We start from the raw sequence: 25816 nt of genomic DNA on the forward strand, positions 1-25816 counted from the left end.
TAACATCGATTATAGCAATGACATCGGCTGTTGCACATGCGTGCACAGGAAAATGGACAATCTCTGCCCAAAAAATCATGTGAAGTTCAACTTTTGTAACCTGGCTTGGAAAATGAGTCACTGAACAATTAGCTGTTATCAATAAAACTGCTTGGGCAAGGATAGTACACATCCTTTGATACAGAGCTTTCTTGTAAGGGGTATATGAGGCTTTGAATATCCTTAAGCTCCCCTCAAGTCATTTCACTTGAGAAAATAATGTTTGATGAGGTTTTTGGCCTGAAGAATGGAAACATAATTTGATTCAACCTTGGATGTCTCAATTCGTTCGCTGAGAGTTAAACTGGGGTGATTTCTTTATTTCAGATTCCACAGCACACCCATCAATACAGGAGAAACAGAAGCAGTTGAAGCGGGCACGAATCGCTGATGGACTCAACGACCGCCTATCTCTGAGGCCAGGACCCTTGGAACTAGTCGAAGGCAACATCATACCTACTCAGGAACTACATGATGCTATCTTAGGTAAGAGTAATGCCATGCTGTACGTACCACCTATACCAGAAGTTACTTAAACTCATTGGCCCCATGCTTGTGCTGCTTTCTCTCTCTGCCTCCAAAACTGATTTGTCTTTTGAGATTCAAACGCGTGATATCCTGTATTTGACTCCAATTCTTGATGTTCTGTTAATATTTTTCCAACGATGTTACATGATTTTAATCTAATTTCCATTTGCCTTTTCAGATGGTAAAGTTACATACACAAAGACCTGCGAAGGTGAGGACCCAAACCGAACATCGTACTTCTTATTTGATGAGGACAGCATCAGCGATGGGGTGCCATCTCCACAGACAGCTGGCGATATCGAAATTGACCAATCACATTATGGCAGTAGTCTATCGAGTGCATCAATTCCATCTCCACCCGAGATTCCATCATTCCTTCAAAGTGGTCCAGCATTGCTGCAACAGTTCCATCTGCAACAACAACAACAACAGCAGCAACAACAACAACAGAAACAACTTCAACAACAACTTCAGACTCAGCCGGTTCATACGACGACGGTGCTAACGTCCCAGCCCCAACCTCCGTTTATACATTTACCATGCACTGTGTCACCAACCCACCAGCCATTCACTCCACAGCCTCAAACCACTTCAATATCGACACCATCGCCGACAAACAGCATATGTAGCATTAGCAGCATAAGCAGTACGACATCGTCTAAGACTGAATCGGGCAATGGTGGCAAGTCGTCGAACAGGATAAAGAAGCCAAAGCCAAAAGGTTCTTCGAAGACCAAGGTTATAAAGTTTCACGAGTACAAAGGTCCACCTAGTGTTGTGAAGAGTCAACAGAATCAGCTGAATGCGGGAAATGAGACGCCGTATCACATCATGCTGCAGCAGCAGCAGTTATTCCTTCAGTGGCAGCTGGAGATGCAGGCCAAGAACTTACCCTTTATCTTGCCATCGCAGAAGCAGTTGGAGAACGCAGCAGCTGCTGCTCATGCTGCAGCCCAAGCAGCTGCAGCAGCGGCTTCGAGTGCGTCCACCAGCTCGGTGTCATCTGCGACTGTGTCTAGTACAACCAAAGTCAGTTCATCACAGAATAGTGGGAAACCACCGTCAACGTTAGATGACATGAAAGTTGCCGATTTGAAAGCCGAACTGAAGAAGCGAAATTTGCCGGTATCTGGTGCTAAACCTCAACTGATCGAGCGGTTGAAGCCGTATGCTGATGTGATAACGAATGGTGCAGCAAAGATGAGTCCTCAAATACAAATGCAGTCACCGGGGCATCCTCCGACACCACAGCAGACGCCACCAATTCAGCATCAGCACCAGCAGCAACCACCGCTGCCATCTCAGCAGACAGTCATGGTGATGTCTCCGCAACATGAGAATACATCGTTCCAGCAGACCCTGCAGAGTATGAACACGATAATCGTACAGCCTGTCACTCCAGCCAGTACTGTTGGAGATGACAGCATGAGCGTGGCGGGGAATTGTGGATCTCCACCAATGTCACCTGCTACCTCAGACTTGAATTCATCAGTGTCAGCCCCGATGTCCCCGGAGAGTATGGACACTGGTGCCTATTTCAATACCACAAACTCTGTCGCTTCTCTCAAGTCACAATTCAGTCTGAGTCAAAGCTCATTGATAAAGTCACAAGAACCAATAAGCAGACCCTCATCGGTTGTTCCAATGGAAATGGAGATGGACTTGGGCACGAGCCAATCTCACTTACAGACGAGTATGAACCAGACGATGAGTCCGGAGGCAACACCAGCTTATAATGCAGCTGTTCAGCTTCAGAATCTAGTGAATGTTAGTAGCCTGCAAGGTTTAACCCATGAAGACTTGGTGAGAATTCAAGCAAGGCAGATTGAAGAACTGCAGCGGCAGTTGCAGGCCTCGCAGTACCAGCTCCAGAGGAGAGAGGATGTCGTGCCAACTGCGCAGCCGCCGGTAAAGCAACAGCAGCCGCAGATTCAACAGCAACAACAGTTCATTCTGCAGCCGAATGTGAGCAGCAGTAACGCAGCGGTTGTAAGCCAAGGGCAACTGCTACAGCAGGCTATACTTGCTCAGCAGGCGCAGCAGGCACAGCAGGCTCAGCAACCTGCAACGTCGCAGCAGATCCTGATCCAGTCCCAGCCGCAGCAGGTTCAACCAACGTTCACGCTGTCGGCTTCGTCCACGAGCACCAAAATGACAACCTCGCACTCGATGATGACATCGCTGCTCCAGAACCAGACGCTTCACGAGAGTTTGAATATGGGACAAAGCCAGCCGAAGCTGTTCCAGTTTGCTGCTCAGCCAGTTGTTCTGACTACTAAGGCGGACACGAAGCCAAGGGCTAACACATCAATACCGGTCAATGGAGTCTCCACAACAACTACAACGTAAGTAATGCATAAGCGTTGATGAGGCAAATATGTCTTAATTCCCTCCTACCTTAGCCTGAGGTTTAGATATCTGGCAAAAGAATGCAAGTTTTTTCGGAATTGCACCTTTTGGTACAGAGTGTGAGAAAAAGGCACTCTTGATCAATGCGTTCTTGAGTTGCCAGAAACCAGACTTGTTGTTGCTAATTTGTTTTATTTTTTTTCAAACCTTGACCTTGAATTTGAAATTCTGATCCCTGCAAATTTCTTCCTGTTTCCAGTCTGGTTAGACAAGACATACTCTCTGTATCAGCTGTGTACTGTGAATCCTGCTTAACTTGAACCTGAAGCAGTAAGGCGTGTTTCCTGTTCTCTGTCAAAATATATCACGTTTTACTGAGATTCTGACAATAAATTGCAGATGCCTGTGGTGAACTGTCCATACCTTGCCATAAAATACCACATAAACATGATAAATACTGTGAATTTGATAGTAAGGGTGCCTAAATAAGCAATACACAGGAACAGGACAATTCAATGATCAGCTTGGTTTTAGACTTGCAACAAGACTGCTATATTACAATCACTACCTTGTAGCTTGAGAAGGTGAAACCTGTTGTAATGAGGCGGAAAGAGAGTGTGCAGTTTACTGTCTAGTTGAGATGTATAACCCGCTCAGCTGTTCCGAGATGTTGGTTGCACAGATGCCAGATTGGGGTAGCTTGTTCGTTTATTCCGTAGCCTTCGCTTCGAATTCCGCAGAATGGAATGTTTGGAGTGATTCTGCTTGTGTCTTTCTGTTGGTCATGGAAGAAAATATTGTGATTAAAAAAAGAGTTGGCTATCAAAGCTTTTGATACCATAAACATTAGTGAGTGGTAACGAATAATGTTTAGAAATAAGATGAGCCTGGGGGATCCACCCAGTATCCTATGTATGAGGTTTCATGTTGGCCGTGGGTGTTTTGGAGGGGCCATCTCAACCTATCTTTACATGGTACTGTGATTGGAACAAAAACTTGTAGTGCGGTTGTACTAACCTTCATTGAGACCCCCCCCCCCCCCTTGTATCAGTATCGAGTGTGTGTAGGAGTTCACCTGGTGAGTGGCTGGGAGATGGGTTTGAGTCATCACCTAGAGATCTCGGCAAGTTAACGCAAGGCCGTGGCAATGAATTCATTGTTGCCAATTTAGATGGCGTGGTTGTCAGTTCACAGGTACTAATACCCGTTCTCGTTGCAACTACATGTATTTCTTCCCCAGTTCAAGCTCCATTTTGGAGAATACTTCAGAGGACTTTGAATCGGTGTCACAGTTGGCCCAAGTTTGAACATGTTACACTTGCGCATGAATTTGTGCCATCTGCGCATAACCAAATACAATATCTGGATGCTTTGTTTCAGCATTTGCCGACTAAACCGTGGTGCTAATTCAAAGTCCTCAACTCATTGACATTCCGAGATTGGGTGCAATATCGGCACTTCTGTGTTAAAGTACTGGGGACAGGGCACAGTGAATAGAAACAAAAAGTTGTTCGGGCAGTTCTAGTCTTCTTTATACGTAGCTCTCCCATATTCACATTACCACTACCTCCAAATCACCTCAGGCACAGCTTATGGAAACATGCCCAAGCACTTTCATAACCATGCCGACTCCCACTGAATTCCAGCGGCAATGCCGAGCTAAACATGTGCTAACCGGCAAGGAGAAGATGGAGTGTTAGATGGTTGTTTATCACCTGGCTTTGCCCTTACCTAGATCAGTGAAAGATGGATGGTGGCAGGCTGACAGCAACACGGCCACTGCTATCTCTGCAACCGAAACAAAAACAACTAAACATGGCTTTTCTCTACTTTTAACCTTTGTGCCGACTTAACTGCCACTGATAGCAAAAATAGCTTCTTTTTAAAAAATGTGTGGTATTCAAACGTTTTTGCTAGTCTGAACTTCATCTCTGGGTTTTAACCTTGCTGCAATAGGATGAACTTGGGTGTGCACCCCCCCTCTTCCCAGCCCCTGACAGAAGAACTAGAAAGCATCTGCAGTTCTCTATTTTTCAGAATAACGGCCTGGCTGCCAAAACAATGTATATTTGCGAAGTACCTCGGATCCAGAATACCAAGTTCTTAAATAAACTTCATGCTATATAATTTCAGAAGTTCTTCGTCGCTACCAAATACACCGACCAAGACTGCTAGCAATAGTATTCCGAACAACTTCTACTTCCCAACTGAGTTCCCATTGAAAGAACCACCAAAATATGACGAGGCAATCAAAAATAAACAGGTAGGTTGAATCAGTGTAAGACTAGAGAAGCTCGGGCAAAAATACCACCCAATAGAAATCAAAATCCTAAACTTGAAGTTTCGACCATCTTGTGAGACATCAGTGAGACATTTCAATCCACCCTCATTCAGCCGGGTTAGAAGTATGATCTGCCCGACGACAGTGTTAATTTTCTTGTGGACTTGTATCGTCACGACCTTTTGACGTAATTTCATTGCAAATGATCGCCTTCTTCTTCATGTTCTAGGCTCTGCAACAGCAACAGCAGTTGTTCCAACAGAACCAAGCCACGGCGACGTTCCTTGCAGCGCTGGCAGCAAATAGTCAACAGGTCGCCGCCAACTCGGGTGTGTCCAAGAGCCAGTATATGGATGACGTGCTGGAGATACTGATACGGACTGGGGGTGAGTCAGCATTCCAACTAAGATCCCCATCATTTTGTAACAAACAAGGTTTGATTAATCGCTGTCTACCAATAGCCATAGATGAAAAACAAAACATGAATATATTTGGAGGCCTTACATGGACATCCTGAATCAGCATACAAAATTTGTTTTGATAGGCTCTATTCATTGGAGCAGTTGTGAAAAAGGAAACTTAACCTGTGTGCTAAAGGATTTGTTCTAATAATGCGTCTTATCAATTTCAGAAATGTCTGCAGCCGAGGCACCCCTCACTCCGAAAATCTGTGTGCCAACGAGTACCATGCCAGCCTTCTCAATTTCCACGACATCACCAAGCATTTCCTCGGCAACCAGTGCCTTGGCAACACTGATTAAACAACAGCCACCAGTGTATACCTCGCACACAACTACAGACTCTCTGACAAACACACCAGTCAATCTTGTGATTTCGCCGGCTAAAAGCCCCAGTCCGAGCCCCAGTGTAAAGAGGGAGCCACCTCCTCCACTCTCAATCAGTTCCTCAATAAACGCCAATAGTCCGGCGAGCTCAGATTTCTATGATCATATAACAAACGGTGAAGACTTTACCTACGGAATGGACTGGGCCGGTGAGGATTCAAATCTGGACTTAGATTTGGCGATGCCTTCGCCTAACCCTCGGACTCCCAATAACCTATCTGTGCCAAGAGACTCAGCAAGTGCGTCAAGTGGTAGCGTACATGGTTCGGAGCCGAATCTCTCATCTGTCGGTCTTAGTGACTCTGAGGGTAATCCTGTGACCATGAGTATTGACATTTCAGATTGGTTAGATGTGATTATGCCCAATTCTGGCAATACGCTAACACCGATAAGTGCCAATTTCCCGTCAGATCCAATAATGACGCCGAAACCGGAAGATGTGCTAGAAATGTTTAACATGAAGGAGTCTGACTTTAATACTCCGACTGACCTGACCAGTGGGATGAACTGGGAAAAAATCATCGAATCGACAAAATCCTGAAGATTGTGAGAAAGTGGTGATAGACGCCACGGTGGATTTTCTTGTGTTATTTGAATGATGGGTGCTGATAGGTAGACCAACAGGATCTTAATCGTATGGGCCATTGATATAAGTATGACCAATAGGGACTGACCAGTATGGACCAATTAGGTAGCGCTGCTAGTCGGCAGTCATGTGACACTGTGATTAGCCAATGGATGTAGAGTTATATCAAGAAAGAAGGCGAGTCTGGGTGCAATGCGAGAGTGAATCGCGAGCGCAGAATTTGAGAGTTTTATCTTTCTTGTTTAGAATGCTGTACATTGAGCTTTTTTGTATTGTTGTCAAATGATTGACTTGTAGAATACTGTATATGTCTTAATGTGTGTGATAAATTATGTTGACGATTTTTCAAGTAGTATCCGAATTGGAGTGGTTAGCGCAAACATCTAGCAGAATCTCATCATTGCCGCCATTTTATAGGAACTTTAAATCGTTCTAATGTTGATTACAAATCAGTGCTACCTGTTCATATGGGTCAAGTTATGAAGTAAGGAGTCAAAGCTTTTAAAAGTTGGTATAAATTTGAATTTTTAGTCCACGCTTATGAGATTTGAATTGCAGTTACGATTTTGACTGACGTCATTTTTTTAGCAAAAATGTGGTGAAGCGTCAAGGTTAGCATGCTTTCAGTATGTTGACTTGAAATGGCTAGCTCAGTTGATACAGTTCACTTTAGCACCCTGCAACAAGCGATTTTTGTCGCTGGGACTTGTGATCATGATGGCATGCAACAAAAATTGCTCTGCGATAGTCATTGTGACAAGTGTGATGATTGCATTAACATAAGGTCAATATCAAACCTTGTGATTACCAGTTTTATCAGCAGCTTGACAGTGTAGCGATTATTATTGCTGGTCGCTGCAACAAAAATCGCTTGTTTGGAGGTTGCTTTAATACAAAGGCCAGTAGTTCTTTAAAGACAAGATATATCATACGATCATCTGTTTACTCTTAAATAAATATCAACTATAGATTCAAATTTATGAAAATGGTGTTAAGTAACTGTTCAGGTGTACATTTTGTATTACATCCGAATAACAGTGCTGTACTGGACTTAATGTTTTGCGACGTGAAGAATTGGCTTCAAAGTGCTGTAACTTCATGTTGAAGTTGTTTTTGATAGGCTGTTTATTCATGGATGGACTAAAAAAAGTGTCGGTAAATTTGATGAAGTGTTCAGTGTTTGTTTCAAACATATTCTTTTTCTCACTTTGGTTTTTCACTGCTAGCTCATGTTTTGTTGCAAAATTGAGTCTACCTAACCTTGCTGTTTTCGTTGCTCCGGAACACCCAGAGAGTTCATTGTAGATAAGCCTATTGACTCTATGATCTATATATTCATCCAATTGTTTATTAGATGGCTCCCAATTTAATCTGACTTAGGATAGGAGCAGGCAGTTGGTGATTTCAGGTGCCAGGAGGCTAGGGTGATGACATCACATGCCAAATTGGTGGGAAGATCTGATAAACTCGACAGGGTGACTGTTGAAAAGATCAGAGGGAGAATTGAAAACGGCTATGGCGCTGGAAAGTCAAAGGCTTGGGAGCTCTGAAAAACCTACCTATTTTGCTCAGATTCTGAAAATTCGTGATTTCTTTGTAAGACTGTACCAAGGTTTTATTTCATGCCGACAGTGCATGCTCGATCCACACTGTCTCTTAATCTATTCTAGTGAAAAAATGCATGACAACTTTAACAATTGTTGAAAAGCTCTTAATTTATTGAAATGAGTGAAGAATTTTCGCCCGAAATCAAATAGTTTGTCATCAATACAACTGCATAGATAGGGCTTATTTTATGTGTTCAAATATGTAATTAACAATGCTTTTTGACAGATTATATTATATTGTCAAGTACACAATGTCTGTCGATTCTTATAAAATTTTGAAAATATATCACTGGTGTCCATCTGCAGGGGTTGTTCAAGTGGTGTGGGGAAACGTCAACTCTGGTCTGTTTTTGATGGGTCCATATGTTGCGGATTGTTTTACTTTAGCGTATATATATTTGGACCAGATCTGGCTTTACCCAGCATTGCTTGACAGGTTTTGTTCACAATTCAAAAAAGAAATGTACCATTTTGGGTAAAAGGTACAGTACATTCTGAAAAAAAACAGATCATTTCAGAGCTCCATTCAACAACTTGTCTTTATGTTCTGCACTTTCATTTCTCTTTTGCCCTGTTGGTGGCAGCACCAGTGCATTCTCGCATGACCATCCCAGTTTGCTTGGTGTATTAGCACAACATATTGTTTGACATTCCAGAATGTTTTCTTATTTTCATGGATCATTTGCTGTTTTCCCAAATGGTTTTTTTCAGAGAGTAATAAAGTAATATATAAAGTAACAAAAGTACAGTGTAATGCTTAGCTTGAAAAGCTTTGGTATAATAAGGGCGTAACATGCAATATATTATCTTAGATATTTATACTTAGACTGTTCCCATTACTTGATGCAGGGGGCGCTAGTGCCTGTGAGTGTGGCATCAAATGACGGAACTGAGTCTAATTTATACTACTATGTGTATTGTAGTCTTTGTGTCCAGATCGCCCCCTTTTGACCGTTGATAAACCAATCTTATGCCTATGCATTTAATCTCTTGACATAGTGCTCACTTTCTTATAAAGCTTTCATACGTCGTTAGATTTTTTAGTCAGGTTGTTTCCACCCTGCGATTTTTTTCTCGTGTTAATACAGAAAGTTTTATGTTAAATATGTAATATTGTAAGTACTGTACATTGACATGTAAATAACACTGAAGGTATAGCCCTGCTTTATAGGTAGAGAATTTTTCCACCCGAAAAGTTACGTAGATAAAAAGGGTTTTTGTAGAAATGACTTGTTAACACTGAAGGCATCAAGGACTGGAAACTTTATTGCTGTCTCGGATGACAGGGGTTTTGGGGAAATGTTGATGGTATTTTTTCGGCATTCTCTTTGTGATGGTTCACAAGACTGGCACCTCTGCTTCCAGAAATATTTCATGGTGAACATTATCTTATACTTGGCTGGGTTAATATGGTGCTACACTTTGAATGTTTGCAAAAGAAAGTGGAGTTCTGAAAGTTGTGTGTTCTTAAGAAAATACCTTTAAATCTTTTTTGTAGCATCAGAATTGTGGAAGAAGGTCATTTTAGAAATGTAAACTTGGCTGGAGAGTTGCATTGATAAGGCAGTATGATATCATGTGCCACGATTCACTTGATAAAATGTGTAATATTGGACAGCAGAGAAGTAGAAGGTGTCACCCTGAACCTAGAAACCAGGAGAAATGCCTTGTACGTTTGATCAAATACAAATTTGCCAGGTTATCAGAAGAACTTTTGCAAACTAAGAATGAGTTTGGGTCAGAAAAGGGAAATATTAAAAATGCTACATGTATCTGTGCTACATATGCCACATTGTCGTGTGCTACATTGTGAAGTCAAGATTTAGCATGAATACTGGATTCAAACTGGTCTTGAAGTTTTGTGTACTGTGATGATATTGATAACAGTGGTGACATTTGTAATTTTGAAAATGCTGGCCTATGTTTGAAACCTGCCTGGGGACTTCCCCGATCCTGCAGAGCAACTCATTATTTATCATGCTATGCGCTGTAACACCTTTGACTAACTTAACAATGAAAGTATGGGAAATTATTGGTTTAAAGTAGAATTTGATGCCTCTACCTCCAGTCAAACTTATTATAAACACTTGATTCTTTGCAAAATCCATGATGTTATGTCATTGCCTCGAATGACGTCGTAGAAAGCCGTAGTCAACTGAATGAGACAGAGGAACATGTTGAGGTGAAGTGGTTGAAGTCTTTTGTTTAGAAGTTACCTCTTGTGGTCACATTGAAATGTTGATATCGCCTTCAGATACTAGCACATAATCTTGGGAAGCGCTGTATGAACTGAATTAATAGTTTTTCGTGGATGACAAGCAGTATTGGCACTTGTTTTGTGACATTCACTTTGTAATGCTGGACATTGTTGTTTGAAGGTTTGTTGGTTATAATTCTTATCTGGTTGATTGTTCATTTGGAATACTTGGGTGACATTGTCGGCACCTTTTTGTGCTTACAATATACTAAACTAGAGAAGGTCTGGGGAACATGGTCTTAATGTTTCAGAGAGACCGCAGACAGCAGATGGTTGATTTTGTTTCTAGTGACTTTGTTATATTTGAGCAGTACATGTAGCATCAGTTAAAGAGATTTGATTAATCCTGCTTTGTCAAGATATTTATTCAAGATATTTGAGTTGGTAGATTCGTAAAAATGAGAAGATTTATACTTTTGTCAGATTTTTAATTAGCTTTTCAAGGTCTAATCAGTTTTTGCCAAATGATACCAGTTTTAATAAAATAAGCCACTTGGTGCACATATATTTGCTATGTCATTCGAGTAGTGGGTCCAATTTGAAACGTGGCTACCACTTTATAAAGGCCTGCTACAGGAACTGTTCAGTGCACAAAGTCATTTCTGTTGTAAATCATACTAATCACAACTGGTTGTCTGTGCTTTTGTGCAGTTTCAATGGATGCAAATATGCAAGTGGGGTAATTGCAATCTTTGTCAATTCTGGATGCTGTTTTGAATTTTGTTATCTCCTGAAAGTCATCTGTAACACTAACATCATCATATTGGTTGACCTGGTGAAAAACTGTCTCACTATTGTCTTGTACAGAATGATGAACAAATGTATTGACTATCAGAAGCCAAATTATGAACTAACTTATATGACTACATGATTTGACAAAAAGAGATTATCTGGACTGATTTGGATTAGAGAACTAGATGAAAATATCTTTGAGAATTGTATGAAGAGAATTCTTTGAACATGTTTCGTTTTTGTGGGTAATTGGTGGACCACCTTTAAACCACCCACAAAAGGTTTCTTGATTGTATGATAACCATAACCGAGTTTACATAGAACTCACGTGGAACGTGGCATGTTTCACATGTAACATTTCACGTGTCAACTGAAGAATTAACAGGTCATGTCCAATGCACATGCTACACAACCATAACCAAGGTTACATGGAGGTCAAGGGAACCATTTCACGTGTGAACTAAAGAATGAACAGGACGTGTCCAATGCACATGCTTCAGAGCAGTTCACGTGTCACTTCAAAATTGTTCACACTTAAACCATGATATGTGAACCATGAGATTGGTCGAATGCACGTGATACTACCCTGGGGTTGATTTGTTAATGAAGCAAGTAATGGTGCTGTTGTACAGTGCATGTTTTGGATAAATGTGCATCCTATTTTGTCAACTGGGCAGGCACTTGTAAAATATATCAATATTCCACATAGTGTCAAGTGGTTTTAGACTTGTGTGCCAGTAAAACCAGAATTTTGCTACTAGATGTTCAGAAATCAACTGTTTGGTGGTTTTCTAGTATTTGGGTTATGATGTCATACACGTATGTAATGATCATTAGAATAGTCTAATCAGACCGCGCCTTTCTGTACGTTACTGTAAAATCGGACTTGAGTGCCCATGTTCACTACTGTAAAATCTGACCTGAGCTACCCTCGGAAATTGTTCCTACCTTGAAGGCCAGAAGACCATCCAGGCCGCGAGCGGTTACCCTTTGCTTATGAATCAACGGTCAAGACATAAAATATGTCTACTATGGCAGCGCAGATTTGAATATAAACAAAATTCTAAGTAGAACAACAGAAAAAAATCAGTTTTGTATGATTTCTGGGACAAATGTCTTCGTAGAAGATAAACTGGCAAATGGATGTGCCGTCCTCAAGTGGTTGAAAGTGTTAAATGGAACCCTAGTAACTCTAATAATTATAATACTCTGATAATTTTACCTTTAAATAAACCTAAACAACCTGCTTTCTGTGATCATGTATTAAGGTATTGTGGTATCATTCATAAAAAGTAATGTCCAGGTTGTTGTGTGAGCGAATTCTTCAAACTGCCTTTTCGTCCCAAGAAGTTCAGCCTCAGTTTTGTACCTTTCTCTAATAGTTTTCCATCCTTCATGTATTGGGTGTATTTGTGAGACAGTGTTAACACGGACTGATCATGTTCTTTGTATATAGTATTTTGGACATGTGAATTTATTATGTATTTGCATCTGCTGGATATCAAATGTCTAGAATAAAGTGAAATCACAAGTGCTTGATGCCAAACAATAAACACATCTTCGGTTGTTTCTTTGACCCTGCGAATAATTGTTCTTAAGGTGGAGGACTTTTTGAAACACTGTCCCCCAAAACCAGAGATAAGATTCCTTCAACAGTATCTGCCGCTATTGGAGACCTGTCACCTCAAACAGTGTCTTCCACAACCAGTGACAAGTGTCCTTGAATAGTTGTATACTACCACAATGAGAGACATTGTCACCTCTAACAGTGTATCCCACAACCAGGCACAATTTCTCCTCAAAAGTGCTGGCCACAATTGGAGACGATTTCACCTCAAAGAGTGTCTTCTACAACCAGTGACAAGTGTCCTTGAATAGTTGTATACTACCACAATGAGAGACATTGTCACCTCTAACAGTGTCTCCCACAACCAGGCACAATTTCTCCTCAAAAAGTGCTGGCCACAATTGGAGACGATGTCACCTCAAACAGTGTCTTCCACAACCAGTGACAAGTGTCCTTGAATAGTTGTATACTACCACAATGATTGTCACCTCTAAGAGTGTCTCCCACAACCAGGCACAATTTCTCCTCAAAAGTGCTGGCCACAATTGGAGACGATGTCACCTCTAACAGTGTCTTCCACAACGAGGGACAGTTTTCCTTCAACAGTGTCTACCACAATGGGAGACATGTAACCTTAAACGGTGTCTTCTCCAACTGGCAGCGACATGTCTCCACTACATGTTGGGACAACACCAACCATAAACTATAGCAGCAGCTTCCAACCTTGTCAACCACTAACATAACTGGAGACTTGCCATTACCTCAAACTGTGTCTTCCACAACCAGAGAAGTCTTCACTATACCTTGGGACAATTGACAGACACATACAAAGAACGACCTTTAAAAGCTGCGACTAACACGTACACAGCACTGTCGCAATCAACTTGGCAGCGCTATCAGCTGGGACAATTACTTAGGCTACAGAAGGTCACAATCAGTTGGGACAGAGAACACTTCCAAAACCACACAAAAGCTATTTACAAAATAAGCTATTCATTAACATGTACCTCATACTTTTTAAAACTCTGTGGTACTATAAACTGTTGGTCAGTGTCTTGTTAGCCAAGGGCAAGATTGTGACATTTCATGAACTGGCCTGGGGCATTCTGATCATAGTGCTGCAGTGGAACCTGGTCGCAAACACCGATGTTATCTCAAGCATATATTGTGACCACTACTAATGAATTCAAGTATAGTGCATATGTTCATGACCAACATCACCGAATCGCGACTATACTCGTAGGGAGAGGCCACATCCAAATCAGGCCAAACACGCCGAGAAGAGGCATGACACCCTGTAGAGACTTGGCGCATCCAGTAGAGACATGGAACAACCTGTGTGGAGAGAAGGCACAATGTGGCGAGGAGACATGTTACACCCTGTAGATGCACACCATGTGGAAACATGGTGCACTGGGTCGGGAGATGGCACATCGAGAAGAGAAAGAGCACACCCAGTAGAGACATGGTACACTCCGTAGAAACATGGTGCACCATGTCGCTAGAAAGCACATCCGAACAAGACATAGTGAAACCCTGTAGCTTTATATCACACCCTGTATAGGCATCCAGTAGAGACGGTATATCGAATAGAGATTTGGTACACCATGTAGCATATGGCACACCCTGCAATAATACATTATAAGGAACCTGTAGAGAAATGCTACATTCAGTAGAGACAGGGTCGACCCTGTAGAAACATGGTCACTTTGTTGGGAGTGTACTCATCCAGATCGGACAGAGTACAAGCGAGATCAAACAGTTTACACTGAACACTGCTGTCCACCAAGGCACAACCTAAGAAAACTTCGCTCCAATACCAGTCAGCCTGCATGGTTTTTTGTACACATGGTGGCTGACCTCTTGACACAGACTCTTCAAGGCCTTTTTTCATGACATTCGAATTGCATACGAGGGACACTAACAATGCCATAAAACACAACTGTAGTGTACATCAATAAACATTCTATCAAAATAAGAGACGAGGCACATCCAACATTGTCCTATACACTCAGAGACAAGTTATACTCCTATATACAACATGGCTTTGGGTTCTTGGGACCAGTGTGAATGTTGTTCATCACAACCAGAGTATGTCCACCAGCATTTTACCACAGTACGAAAGGAGGCACATCCAACATTGTCCAGCACACCCAGAGACAAGTTATACTCCTATATACTACATGGCTTTGGGTTCTTGGGACCAGTGTGAAGGTTGTTCATCACAACCAGAGTATGTCCACCAGCATTTTACCACAGTACGAAAGGAGGCACATCCAACATTGTCCAGCACACCCAGAGACAAGTTATACCCCTATATACTACATGGCTTTGGGTTCTTGGGACCAGTGTGAATGTTGTTCATCACAACCAGAGTATGTCCACCAGCATTTTACCACAGTACGAAAGGAGGCACATCCAACATTGTCCGGCACACCCAGAGACAAGTTATACTCCTATATACTACATGGCTTTGGGTTCTTGGGACCAGTGTGAAGGTTGTTCATCACAACCGGAGTATGTCCAACAGCATTTTACCACAGTACGAAAGGAGACACATCCAACTTTGTCCACCACAATCGGAGACAAGTGGACATCCGACATGGTAAACATGAATCTCAGTGTCCAGACTTCCAAGACAAGCACTGTCAAAAAGCTTAGGTTTAGGAAATTAGGCCTGCCTGTAGCTTGGTGTCCGTAGGCCACCAGCTTCAGAGTGGTACTTCAAATTAATATGCCAGTTATGGGCCGATGGCAATGGAAAATATACTCACCACAGTCCTTAGCATTGGTGAAAGGCATTCCTTTTGTCTCTCAATTCTGACTGGCCACAGACGTCTCTGGAGTCTACCATCAATTTCCAGTGGCCCATAACCGGTATACAGATTTTGATCACCACACTGAACACAGACTGAATATCTCATCAATAATGAACAAGGTAAGAGTGTATCAACATTACTTTTTCTTATTTATTAATAACTTAAGTATACCGGGATAATCACTCACATGATCTCATGCAAAAAGTATACATGCCAAGTTGATGTATTTACTTCATTCAGCAGAGAATCAGAATGCTACTTTGAGGACTTTTGAATCAGTGCCACAAGCAACAGAAGTTGGAACAAAATTTCCAGATTTTGTATCTGGTTACACAACTCTTACAAGACTCTGCTACTATTCTCATTCAACAATGATGTGCATTCGTCACCAGATACAAATCTGGAAAGTTTGTTATAACTTCCGCTGATTGTGGCCCTAATTCAAAGTCCTCAAAGGAATATCAGCCCATTTTAACCTTCCAAAATAGGTATAACACCACCAGCCTTTCAGCAATCCTGACAGCCAGTTATTTGTCCATCGATTCACTCCACATCTACTCAGTCCATCTGACTGTTGGTGCATCGCTATTATGAAGGGAGTATCAAATTACGAGGAAAGACTTGAGGTTTCATTCAGTGTCTCATTTCATGTGTTCCCATTTGCTCGGTAAGGCAATCCCAAGAGTGTGTTCTATTCCTCACCATGCACGTTCAATCATCGTATGATTTCATATAAACAGGCTTGGCTTGTTTCATTGTCTTTTCTAGTGATATTGGTTTCCGTCTTTCACTTGGAGGTAGCAATGTTTGCGGGTAATTCAACTGAAATATAGATAATAGAAGTCATTTAGGTGTTTGTAATTTTAATATCCAATACTGCATTTACCTTTCGATTGCATTTCAATACAATTTCAATGCAAATCACTTTCAAAACAGTAACAAATCCGATGCTTTATCCAGTGACAGATGTCTCTTGAGATGCTAAAATTGAAACTTACCGGTCTTGGATATGGATTTTTATAATGAATTGCTGAAACGCCAAAAAAACCCGAAATCAAAACATCATAGAGTTGTGCATCATTGTTGGACATCCTTAAACTTAAAACTTTTAGAATGGCAGGACTAAATGTGTACATTTCCCTTAACGGAGACCTCTCTATTTAGGACATCCGGTCCTATAGGGATGCTGCATTTGGTCCCATAATTGGTCATTTCATGTTCAACTGAATTTGACCAGCATTATCTGGACTCACTTCAATCAAGGACAGCATTTCTCTGTGCCAGGGTGTCGTTGATAGAGAGGATCTACATTAACTGCTTAACAATCGGTCAGTAATTGCTTAAGAATCAGTCAGTAATTGCTTAAGAATCAGCCAGTAATTGCTTAAGAATCAGTCAGTAATTGCTCAACAATCAGTCAGTAATTGCTTAACAATCAGTCAGTAATTGCTTAACAATCAGTCAGTAATTGCTTAACAATTTTGAGCTACCAGCTATCATAATTACCCATTTCAAGTCTTGAGTTTGCTTCTTTCACATGCTGTTTGATTTCATCTTCATCTGTCAACTGCAAAATAGAGGAATGTCCGTTTAAATTCATACAACCGAACAAAAACTATCCTGCCTTACAAGACCTGTCTCGACTACAAGTTTTAAAGGTTCATATGCCATTCATGTCCATTTTGTTTACTTGTGGCTCAAGTAAAAAGAAATAACCACTGCTGTACTGCAGTTATAATGCACGCACATTCTCTGAAACTTGGCACTTGTATTTGTACATCAGTCCAGCATAAGAAACGAGTTTATTCACCTCCTTGTTTCGTTTAAACAGCCTCCTTGCCTCATCCTTGATGTACTCTCTTTCCTTCCAGGTATCAGTAGTACTACCCGATGCTGCCTGCCATCGCGTGGCTTCACGAAGCACTTTTCGATAAGTGCTCAACACATGAGATCGGAGAGACATCACTATTCCCGTTCAGGAGACATCATACCATGACAGCCTGGTACAAAACAATACATTTTTTATTGTAAGGATTCCATCTGGCTACTCTCCTCCCAATTCTATCTATTATGTCTAGCAACTTCTTGATACTGCACAGTGCCTATGTGGGGACCTATAAGTACAGGGGTATAGCCAGAGGTAAGCCAAATGACCCCCCCCCCCCCCCCGAAGTCACAAAATTCAAATTTTCTGTTGTGGACTGGTACACTTACGTTCCCAACTTTGGAGCAAGAAAGGTCCAAATAAAGCTAGAGAATAGGTTAACATAAAAGCTTTTACGCTTGGCTTCTTGTTAATGTGGACAAGGCATTCCGACTAGTCAAATGATTCAAAGGTAGCCCAAACAAATATCTATTTTCGGACAGATTAGGCCTTTATTTACCCAGTATTTTCATGCTTTTGCGATGGCTTTTGCACGGAAAAACTGTACATATGCCTATACCACTACTCGAGTATGAGAGTACTATGACATCATAATGGTGGTCTGGAGTGCTACCTCTTTAATATTTATATTACAAGCAACAAACCTGTTTTAGCAATGTAAATGAAAGATGTTTACAAAACAAAAGCGTGTAAAGTTCACTTTCGGTATTGGGACATGCGTCTCCGCATTCTCCAAGCGTTGTCAATGGTGATAATCGTAATTAATTCTATCTCATTCGACCCACCGTCTCTGCCACAGTTGGCTTGGAAACGACCGGATACTATCTGTCAAACTGCTTACCAGTCAGAACGGCCCCTGGTCAAAACGGCCCCCGCTTTAATAGAGTCAAAACGGCCCCGAGTCAAAACGGCCCCGGGTCGAAACGGCCCTGGGTCAAATGGGCACCTATAGCGGCGGAGTGTAGGGTATCGTGTGAAGTGGGCGGGTATAGTTGAGTGTATAGTTGAGGCGGTTTAGGGATAAGTATTTTTAGGGGTGGGAACTTCGATCCTGTGATCTAGACCTCAAGAATTTGTAGTCTTTATTCATTCTTAGTACTGTTTGCATGCTTGGCAATGTTTATTCAGAAGTACTTAGTAGATCGAGGGGCTTTTAATTTGTCTGGGCCACAGTCATGCATGCCGATCAACCGTCGTATATCCATACTTCTAAATGAGAAAGAAATGAGAAGACTTTAGGATCTATATGAACCGCCGGTTAGTCGGCATGCAGTCATGAATTGCATCATCATTCATAGTCAAATTGAAGACAAATCAATACGGAATACCTGTTTCGTTTTAACTCATACTTAGTAGTTTATTATCAATTATACCGGTAATGATAACATTTACATTCAGTCGTCACTGTTACAGTTCATCAAATCAAATCAAAACATATAAAATACAGCCAGAGAATAAAACCATATCACACTTGTTCATATGCACTTGTTATCTTAAAACAATATGTTTTTATTACCAAAATGTAACCATCATTCCATGACTTAGACGACAGAGTCTAGAGCAAGCGCATGAAAAAGTTCAAAGCACATTCCATTTGACCGTTTTACGTACTTGGGGCAACGAGATGTGAACACGTACGGAGCAGTTGTCGGGCGTTCTTCTTTCCTTTAATGTAATCCTCCCAAACTGCGAAGAGTTTTCCCTCGATTTGGCGGTATTAAGGTGTTGATGAAAGTAGCGTCGAGTTGTAGCAGCAATGAAGTCTTGGAATAAACTGATGAAGATCTTGAGAATTCTGGGGGTTTATATAGTCATCGTGACGAGATGATAAAATGAACAGTACTCATTCTTGAATTAGGTTCCGTCTGTAATTAGTAATCGTTCCTTTATTGTTAATCGAAATATCAAAGAGACAGTGAATTCGCATCACCTTTGGCATGTGATTAGTGTTCGCAATCAGCTCTAATTAGCCGCAAGATCAAAGAGACAGTGAATTCGCATCACCTTTGGCATGTGATTAGTGTTCGCAATTAGCTCTAATTAGCCGCAATATCAAAGAGACAGTGAATTCGCATCACCTTTGGCATGTGATTAGTGTTCGCAATTAGCTCTAATTAGCCGCAATATCAAAGAGACAGTGAATTCGCATCACCTTTGGCATGTGATCACTGTTCACAATGAGCTCAGTCACAAGATTAAAGAGACAGTGCGACCCCTCTCCACTCTATATGTATTTGGTCAGATGTAAAATTATTGAACAAAATAGATGTCTAGAAGTTAAAGGTAAAAGGAACCTCAGCAAATATCACGAAAAGTAGCCTTGATTAATTCCCCTTGCTTAATTAATGATCTTATATTTTTCTGTGTGATCACGGACCTGAATAAAGTTCGATGGTGTAGACCTACATTAGCCCTACATATAGAGAATAATGTAGAGAAGATTAATAATAATAACAATAATATGGGCGAACAGGCCAAAAACCAGATAACGCAACTTCTAAGTTTTAAAAGTGCATAACATCTGCTTTCTTATCTCGTTACCACTGGTTACACGCACGCAGTAAAAAAAGTTATCTAGTTCAGATAGGTTACTACCACTAAACTACCAAGGGCCGTTTTGACCCAGGGCCGTTTTGACCCAGGGCCGTTTTGACTCGGGGCCGTTTTGACTCTATTTAAAGCGGGGCCGTTTTGACCAGCGGCCGTTCTGACTGGATACCGTCAAACTTACCGCCATTTTGTACAAAACAAGAACATTTTTCATACGCGAACCAATGCTAACTGAGTTTATCTCCCAAAATTACAAAAATTACCTAAATGAGCGTTTTATCTTATACAAAATTAACTTATTTTTCAATCGAGTAACTTGATGTTGTCAACGATAGTGTTGAACGAGCTAATAAAAGTTGAACTAGGTATAGAGGTTTACTTATATCAATATGGCGGTGAACAGTCCACACGTAACAGAGTTAAAAGTATCGGTGACGGACTGAGGAGCTTGGCCAAAATGGCTGCGAAATGAAAATGAAGATGTTGCCGATTTCCTGAAGTTATTTCGGTGTACTGGCTCTCCCTTACGCGATGTCAGCCCCAAGAAAAACCTCATCTGGTTCAGGAGGAACAACATCTCCACCACCTCGACTTGGCTCTCAGGTGTGCAGTCCAACGAACCATGAAAACGTGCTACAGAATTCCAAAATGTTTGTGTGTACTGTAGGCTTTGTTAGTCAACTACATGTATAAAGTGCATCACCCACTTCTGGATATGACGTAACATTGCATGCATGTAGACCTAGTGCACAATCAGGTGCGGAACATCAGTTGCTGGCTCTGTTAGCCGATTGGTCAGTTAATGTACAAAGCGTTCAATACGACACGTCTTAATTTTCTCGGCCAAAATAAAAAACGAATTCACCCTCTTGGAAGAATCTCTGCCCCATGGCCGGGAAAATCTGAAGGCACATGGTCATGGATTATGAATTTTATGCTCAATTCATTTTTATAATTTATTCAATGATTTATACACACTCGGCCTCTAAATTTAATCAAGTCTTACATTTCATTTCCTTGCTTATTTTAGAAAAGCAGTCAGTCTACCCTGAGTTGGACAGATGACCTGCCTGTCTGCCATTTGTCTGGTGTAGGATTCTCCACCAACCAGGTTTACCGCGAAGATGGATTTAGGAGAGAGATGCATGAATTTGAGGACAGGAGTTTCCATTTTAGGTTAGCTATTGACCAGTTCAATGCTCAGTCTAGAGTAGCCTTTCACCATTATTATGGTAGGGTATTCAGTGCATTTTATCAGTAATACACAATTCAAAATATTCATAATAGTTTAATATTCAATTTTTTTGAAGAATAGGCTTAAATGTTGGGCCTGGCTTTTGTAAGATGTCATATTGTTATAAGACCAAATTGTTAAAACTGTTAACAAATAATGCCTAATCACTCATTATATTTTGTTCAATTTTCACTTTTAGGGTTGAAGATAATTGTTTTCTGTATGGTGTATTTGATGGCCATGATGGCAGCAAGGCTTCGAACTTTGCTGCTCAGAGAATGCCAGCAGAGTTGTTACTTGGTCAACTCGCTGGAAGGGAAACAGATGATGAGATACACGAAAATCTCAGACAGGTTAGTAATATGGAATATTACTTGATCAACTCTATACAACTCAGAGCTGACCATCACATATATGAAATAAAAGCTTTAGGCTTTTCTCCCAAGTCAACTTCCGAGTCATTCTTTGTCAAGTTGATATCAATCTCTTTTAATTTGTCCTTGTATTGTACTCAGAAGTAGAGCTTAAAGATGTCTGTGTTGTAATCTGAAGTAGAGCTCTAAGTTGTCTGTGTTGTAATCTGAAGTAGAGCTTTAAGTTGTATGTGTATTGTACTCTGAAGTAGAGCTTAAAGATGTCTGTGTTGTAATCTGAAGTAGAGCTTTAAGTTGTCTATGTATTGTACTCTGAAGTAGAGCTTTGTGTTATTTTCCAGGCCTTCATAGCAGTGGAAAAGGGCTTCTTTGATTCCATTGACGATGCGCTGGCAGAGCGGGCTAATCTCCAGCTACAACTCCCAGATGATGTAACCCTCACTGAGGCTGCCTTCAAATTTCCTGACCTTGCTGCACAGATTCAGAAATGTGAGGCTGACACAGCAGGAGGCAGCACAGCTACAGTTGCTCTGGTTTATGCCAATAAACTCTATATTGCAAATGCAGGTTAGTACATGACTGCGTCAGGTAAAAAACGACCTATTGTTGAAAGCGAATGACTGGTGATTTCTGTTCCTCATGGGGTAATACCTGGTGAAAAAACTTTTTAATTGTACAAACACTTTTTCAAGCCAAGGATGGTAAAAGTTGCCAGAAATTGTTAGCGTTATGAGGTGTTGGCTCATGTAACATTGGAGAACCCACAACCCTGAGGTTGACATTACAAGCTTTCTACCACCTGATCTAAAGGAAAATCCCTTCAAGTTCAGGCTTGCAGTATTGTGTCATTAGTACATACTCCCTCTGTCCGAGGAAGTTGTGTCCTCACAACTCGATGTTCAGACAGAGGGATTGGATGTCCGGCAGATGCAGCAAATCCCGGCTGAGTCCCAAATGTAACATAGGAGAACACCTTCCTAGGTTCGAACTGATTCCTGTTTTATTTGAGATATTTGTATGGTTTACTACATGTGCTCTTTGCTGTAGGTAACAGCCGAGCTCTACTATGTAAAACTGACAATGAGGGTGCTATGAGGGTCGTGCAGATCAGCGCAGACCACACCATCTCTAATGAAGAGGAACAACTAAGGTTGAATCAGGTTGGCGTAGACTTGAATGAGGTGCTAAAGACGGGGCTGATTGGAAATGCGGTTTATACCAGGTGCATTGGTGACTACAAGGTCAAGGGAGGCTATAAGGAGATCAAATGTCTGAGGTAAGTTCACTGAAGGTATCACAGAGTCCATCCTGGTTTTGCATTGAAGGCCTGCACCATTCATACTCATGGTATTCACTTGTGGCTCTGGTAACTTGAAATAAACACAGCCGTAGTACAGTTATAATGGACACAGATTCACTGGAACCTGTTACCGTAAGTGTATATCAGGCTACAAAGAGGCAATGTTGGAATTAATGTTCAGTGCGTATTTATACAATTGGAAATTTTCAATTAGAACTCCATCTGTCCCAAATTTGTTTCATTCGGACAGTTGAGGGTTTGCCTTGGTGTCCAATAAACTGAATGCCAAGATAATGATCATTTAGTAAAAAGATTCGTGCCTGAGTTTATGGAATAAGATATTTCTTTTTACGATATTTCAGCCAAGCAACAACGGAACCAATCATATTTGAACCTGAGATCCATGGCGGGATTCCATTGGATGACTCATGTCGATTCCTAGTTCTCACCACTGACGGCTTGTATCGGTCATTAGAAGATTCCACTGGGACGAATCACGTCAATGCAGATATCGTGTCAATGGTCGCAGCAGAGTTTCAAGTGCAGTCTACCCTGAATGGTGTGGCTCAAGCAGTTGTCGATCGTGTTGTCCGTATTCACCATGACACTTACATGACAGGTTCTGAGCACCGAAAATCCCTGTGTCACTATCGCGATGACATCACTCTCCTCGTACGCAACTTTAATTACCAGCTTCCAAACTCGATCCAAAGTCCGACAAATATAAACAAAGTGAACCCAGTATCTGTGCCATTTTATCAGCCACGCAAGCAAAGTGCACCGACTGTTCTGATTCCTGAAGTTAATGCCAGTCTCACAAACCCTCTGCATGTGGAAGTGAAGCCAGAGTCACCACAGCAGAGTGTCACACGCTTACTCTTATCTGGGGTGCACCACACAAACTTTCAACAAACTGGCACCTCAACAATAGCAAGTAGCATAACCAGTAATATTTCTAATTACACTTCGACTAATGAATCAACAGAGGACAGTGGTGAACAGCAGCGCTTTAAAGCGAAAGTGAACAATAAGCTAGAACTTGATAAGGATGGGAAGATCGCGCCCTATGTTGATTTCTCAGACTTTTACCAAGCGATTGCAGAGCTTTCAGAAGCGCAGAGGGAGTCACTGGATGCCAAGACTCAACCCCAGTCATCTTATGACCCAATTGAGGAAGAGGCTGAACCACCAGCTGTTGAACCACAGGCTGTAGCCTCTGATGTCTAAACAAAATCTTCTGGGGGTGTCCTGTTAAACCATCAGTTTGAATCAACCCAACCCATAGGTGGCACCTGTCAAGAACTAGTTTCAGAATTGTTTCTCACCTGTCTCTCTTTCTTTATTTTCGATGGGTCTTGGATTACCTGAACACCTTTATGCTGTTGATAAAAAATGACATGTATTAGCCTTCTTACCAACTCGGATGTTTTGGGTGGTCAGTAACTTATGTAAGCAATAATTTAAGAACATCTTTGTGTAAAGCAGTGCTCGAGCTGCTGTTGGGGCTCGCTGGCTGTAAATTTGGTACTTAATAACATGGTGTTGTAAAAGTCTATTTATTTGATTATGTATGCACATTGAAATGTACTTTTAGCAATTAACATGCCAAAAAGTTCATCTGTGTCGTGTTACTCATGGAAAGGAAGTGGTTATTTCATATATGGTGTTGGCATGAAAATATTGTTGGTATAATAAAATAAGATATTGTACAAGAATTTCATTCTCCCACTTTAAGGTCTGTTGTAGATGTTTTCAACTGTTTTTAGTCTGGATGTGACAAAACAGCCTCAAAACGTGTTGAAACACAGGCATTCAAAACATCCTCTGGATGTGACATGGCACATCCAGGCTACAAACTGTCCTAACATTTGAAAAAGATGCTCCAAAATGCTGATCTTTACATTTGAACCCCCCCGTTCATACATGGCACACCCGGGCTCCGAATCTGTCATCCAAAGAAGGTTGTGCGTAAAAACGAAAAACGACCTCTGGGTGTGACATGGCACATCCAAGCTCCACACTGTCCTCAAATACATGTTAAGACCCTTCCATTCAAACGTCCTCGGGCAGTGACATTGCAGTGCAGGCTGTGAATTGTCCTCAAAGAAATGTTGCAACACTGACGTAGAAATGTGCTATGAGGAGCCTCACAGCTGTATGATTAACACTCGCAGTCACCTTCGAATGCCTGAGACGGAAAACCAAGATTCCTTGTACCAGGCCTAGGCAAGCAAAAGACTCCGGCAGGTGAGAAACATGAGTTGTTTGCGTGGACTGCCTCTGCCCTACGACGGAGTCACTGCGCCAATACAGCAAATTTATACCTACTGGTAACCATCGTGGCCGGTAAAAGCGCTCATCCCTCCTTGGAGGAGGAATACTCTCTGAAGAATACCTCCCCCAAGTCCAGAGCGAACGCTGAAGATTAAGAAAGCGTCGTCAGACATCGAGGCTCCGAACTCTCCCTAAAGAGTACATAGAGGCTCCAAACTGTTCTAACAGAAATGTTGAAACACTAAACATTCGAACGTCCTCGGGCTGTGACAAGGTACACGTTCGCTCCAAAACTGTCCTCAAAAAAAGGTTGAAACCCGAACATTCAAACGGATTCAGGCTGTGAACCAGCACATCCACTCTAAACTGTCCTGAAAAAATCTCGCAACAGTAAGTTTTACTACTGTCCTCTGCGGTGACACAGCACATCCAAGCTCCAAACTGTTCTTAACCTAACATTCAAATGTCCTTTGGCCATAACATTGCTCATCCAGGCTCTGGCCAAACTGTCCTCAAAGAAGTGCTGGAACACTAACATTGAAACGTCCTCTGGATGGGACATGACACATCAGGCTTCAAACTGTCCCCA

At 41.5% G+C, this 25816-nt stretch overlaps 3 protein-coding genes across 7 annotated transcripts in view; 2 read left to right on the top strand and 1 right to left on the bottom strand.

The window, feature by feature from the left end:
* The window catches only part of LOC135486036 (myocardin-related transcription factor A-like), a 100111-nt gene extending 87334 nt beyond the window's left edge, over positions 1 to 12777 (top strand). For all 5 annotated transcript variants that reach the window (XM_064768527.1, XM_064768502.1, XM_064768517.1 and 2 more), the window contains 5 exons: positions 367 to 525; positions 746 to 2912; positions 5050 to 5179; positions 5427 to 5583; positions 5829 to 12777. In XM_064768527.1, coding sequence (XP_064624597.1) covers positions 367 to 525; positions 746 to 2912; positions 5050 to 5179; positions 5427 to 5583; positions 5829 to 6583 — 3368 coding nt within the window. In that variant the 3' untranslated portion in view covers positions 6584 to 12777. The remainder of the gene's footprint in view (positions 1 to 366; positions 526 to 745; positions 2913 to 5049; positions 5180 to 5426; positions 5584 to 5828) is intronic.
* Positions 12778 to 16182: 3405 nt separating this feature from the next.
* Positions 16183 to 18276, bottom strand: LOC135498144 (LYR motif-containing protein 1-like). The gene is made up of 5 exons (XM_064788323.1): positions 18140 to 18276; positions 17421 to 17610; positions 17117 to 17177; positions 16609 to 16640; positions 16183 to 16432 (listed from the first exon to the last, which is right to left on the bottom strand). The coding sequence occupies exons 2-5, from the start codon at positions 17571 to 17573 to the stop codon at positions 16322 to 16324; spliced, it is 357 nt and encodes a 118-aa protein (XP_064644393.1). The 5' UTR covers positions 17574 to 17610; positions 18140 to 18276; the 3' UTR covers positions 16183 to 16321.
* Positions 18277 to 20486: 2210 nt separating this feature from the next.
* LOC135498154 (TGF-beta-activated kinase 1 and MAP3K7-binding protein 1-like) lies at positions 20487 to 24654 on the top strand. The gene is made up of 6 exons (XM_064788334.1): positions 20487 to 20648; positions 21076 to 21221; positions 21479 to 21632; positions 21995 to 22220; positions 22701 to 22929; positions 23316 to 24654. Exons 1-6 carry the CDS (start codon positions 20577 to 20579, stop codon positions 24178 to 24180), a joined length of 1692 nt encoding a protein of 563 aa, XP_064644404.1. The 5' UTR covers positions 20487 to 20576; the 3' UTR covers positions 24181 to 24654.
* The last annotated feature ends 1162 nt before the right edge of the window (positions 24655 to 25816 follow it).

The sequence above is a fragment of the Lineus longissimus genome, chromosome 1, assembly GCF_910592395.1.
Source record: "Lineus longissimus chromosome 1, tnLinLong1.2, whole genome shotgun sequence".
Lineage (NCBI taxonomy): Eukaryota > Metazoa > Nemertea > Pilidiophora > Heteronemertea > Lineidae > Lineus > Lineus longissimus.

What these genes read in the sequence shown, in the direction of transcription:
- LOC135498144 (XM_064788323.1), bottom strand. Translation starts at nt 17,573, where the DNA reads ATGTCTCTCCGATCTCATGTGTTGAGCACTTATCGAAAAGTGCTTCGT. An exon ending in AAACTCAAGACTTGAAATGG is followed by an intron (nt 16,641 to 17,116) that starts GTAATTATGATA and finishes TTGGCGTTTCAG; the next exon opens with CAATTCATTATAAAAATCCA. An exon ending in AAAATCCATATCCAAGACCG is followed by an intron (nt 16,433 to 16,608) that starts GTAAGTTTCAAT and finishes TCTATATTTCAG; the next exon opens with TTGAATTACCCGCAAACATT.
- LOC135498154 (XM_064788334.1), top strand. Translation starts at nt 20,577, where the DNA reads ATGTCAGCCCCAAGAAAAACCTCATCTGGTTCAGGAGGAACAACATCT. An exon ending in TACACGAAAATCTCAGACAG is followed by an intron (nt 21,633 to 21,994) that starts GTTAGTAATATG and finishes GTTATTTTCCAG; the next exon opens with GCCTTCATAGCAGTGGAAAA. An exon ending in ACTCTATATTGCAAATGCAG is followed by an intron (nt 22,221 to 22,700) that starts GTTAGTACATGA and finishes TCTTTGCTGTAG; the next exon opens with GTAACAGCCGAGCTCTACTA.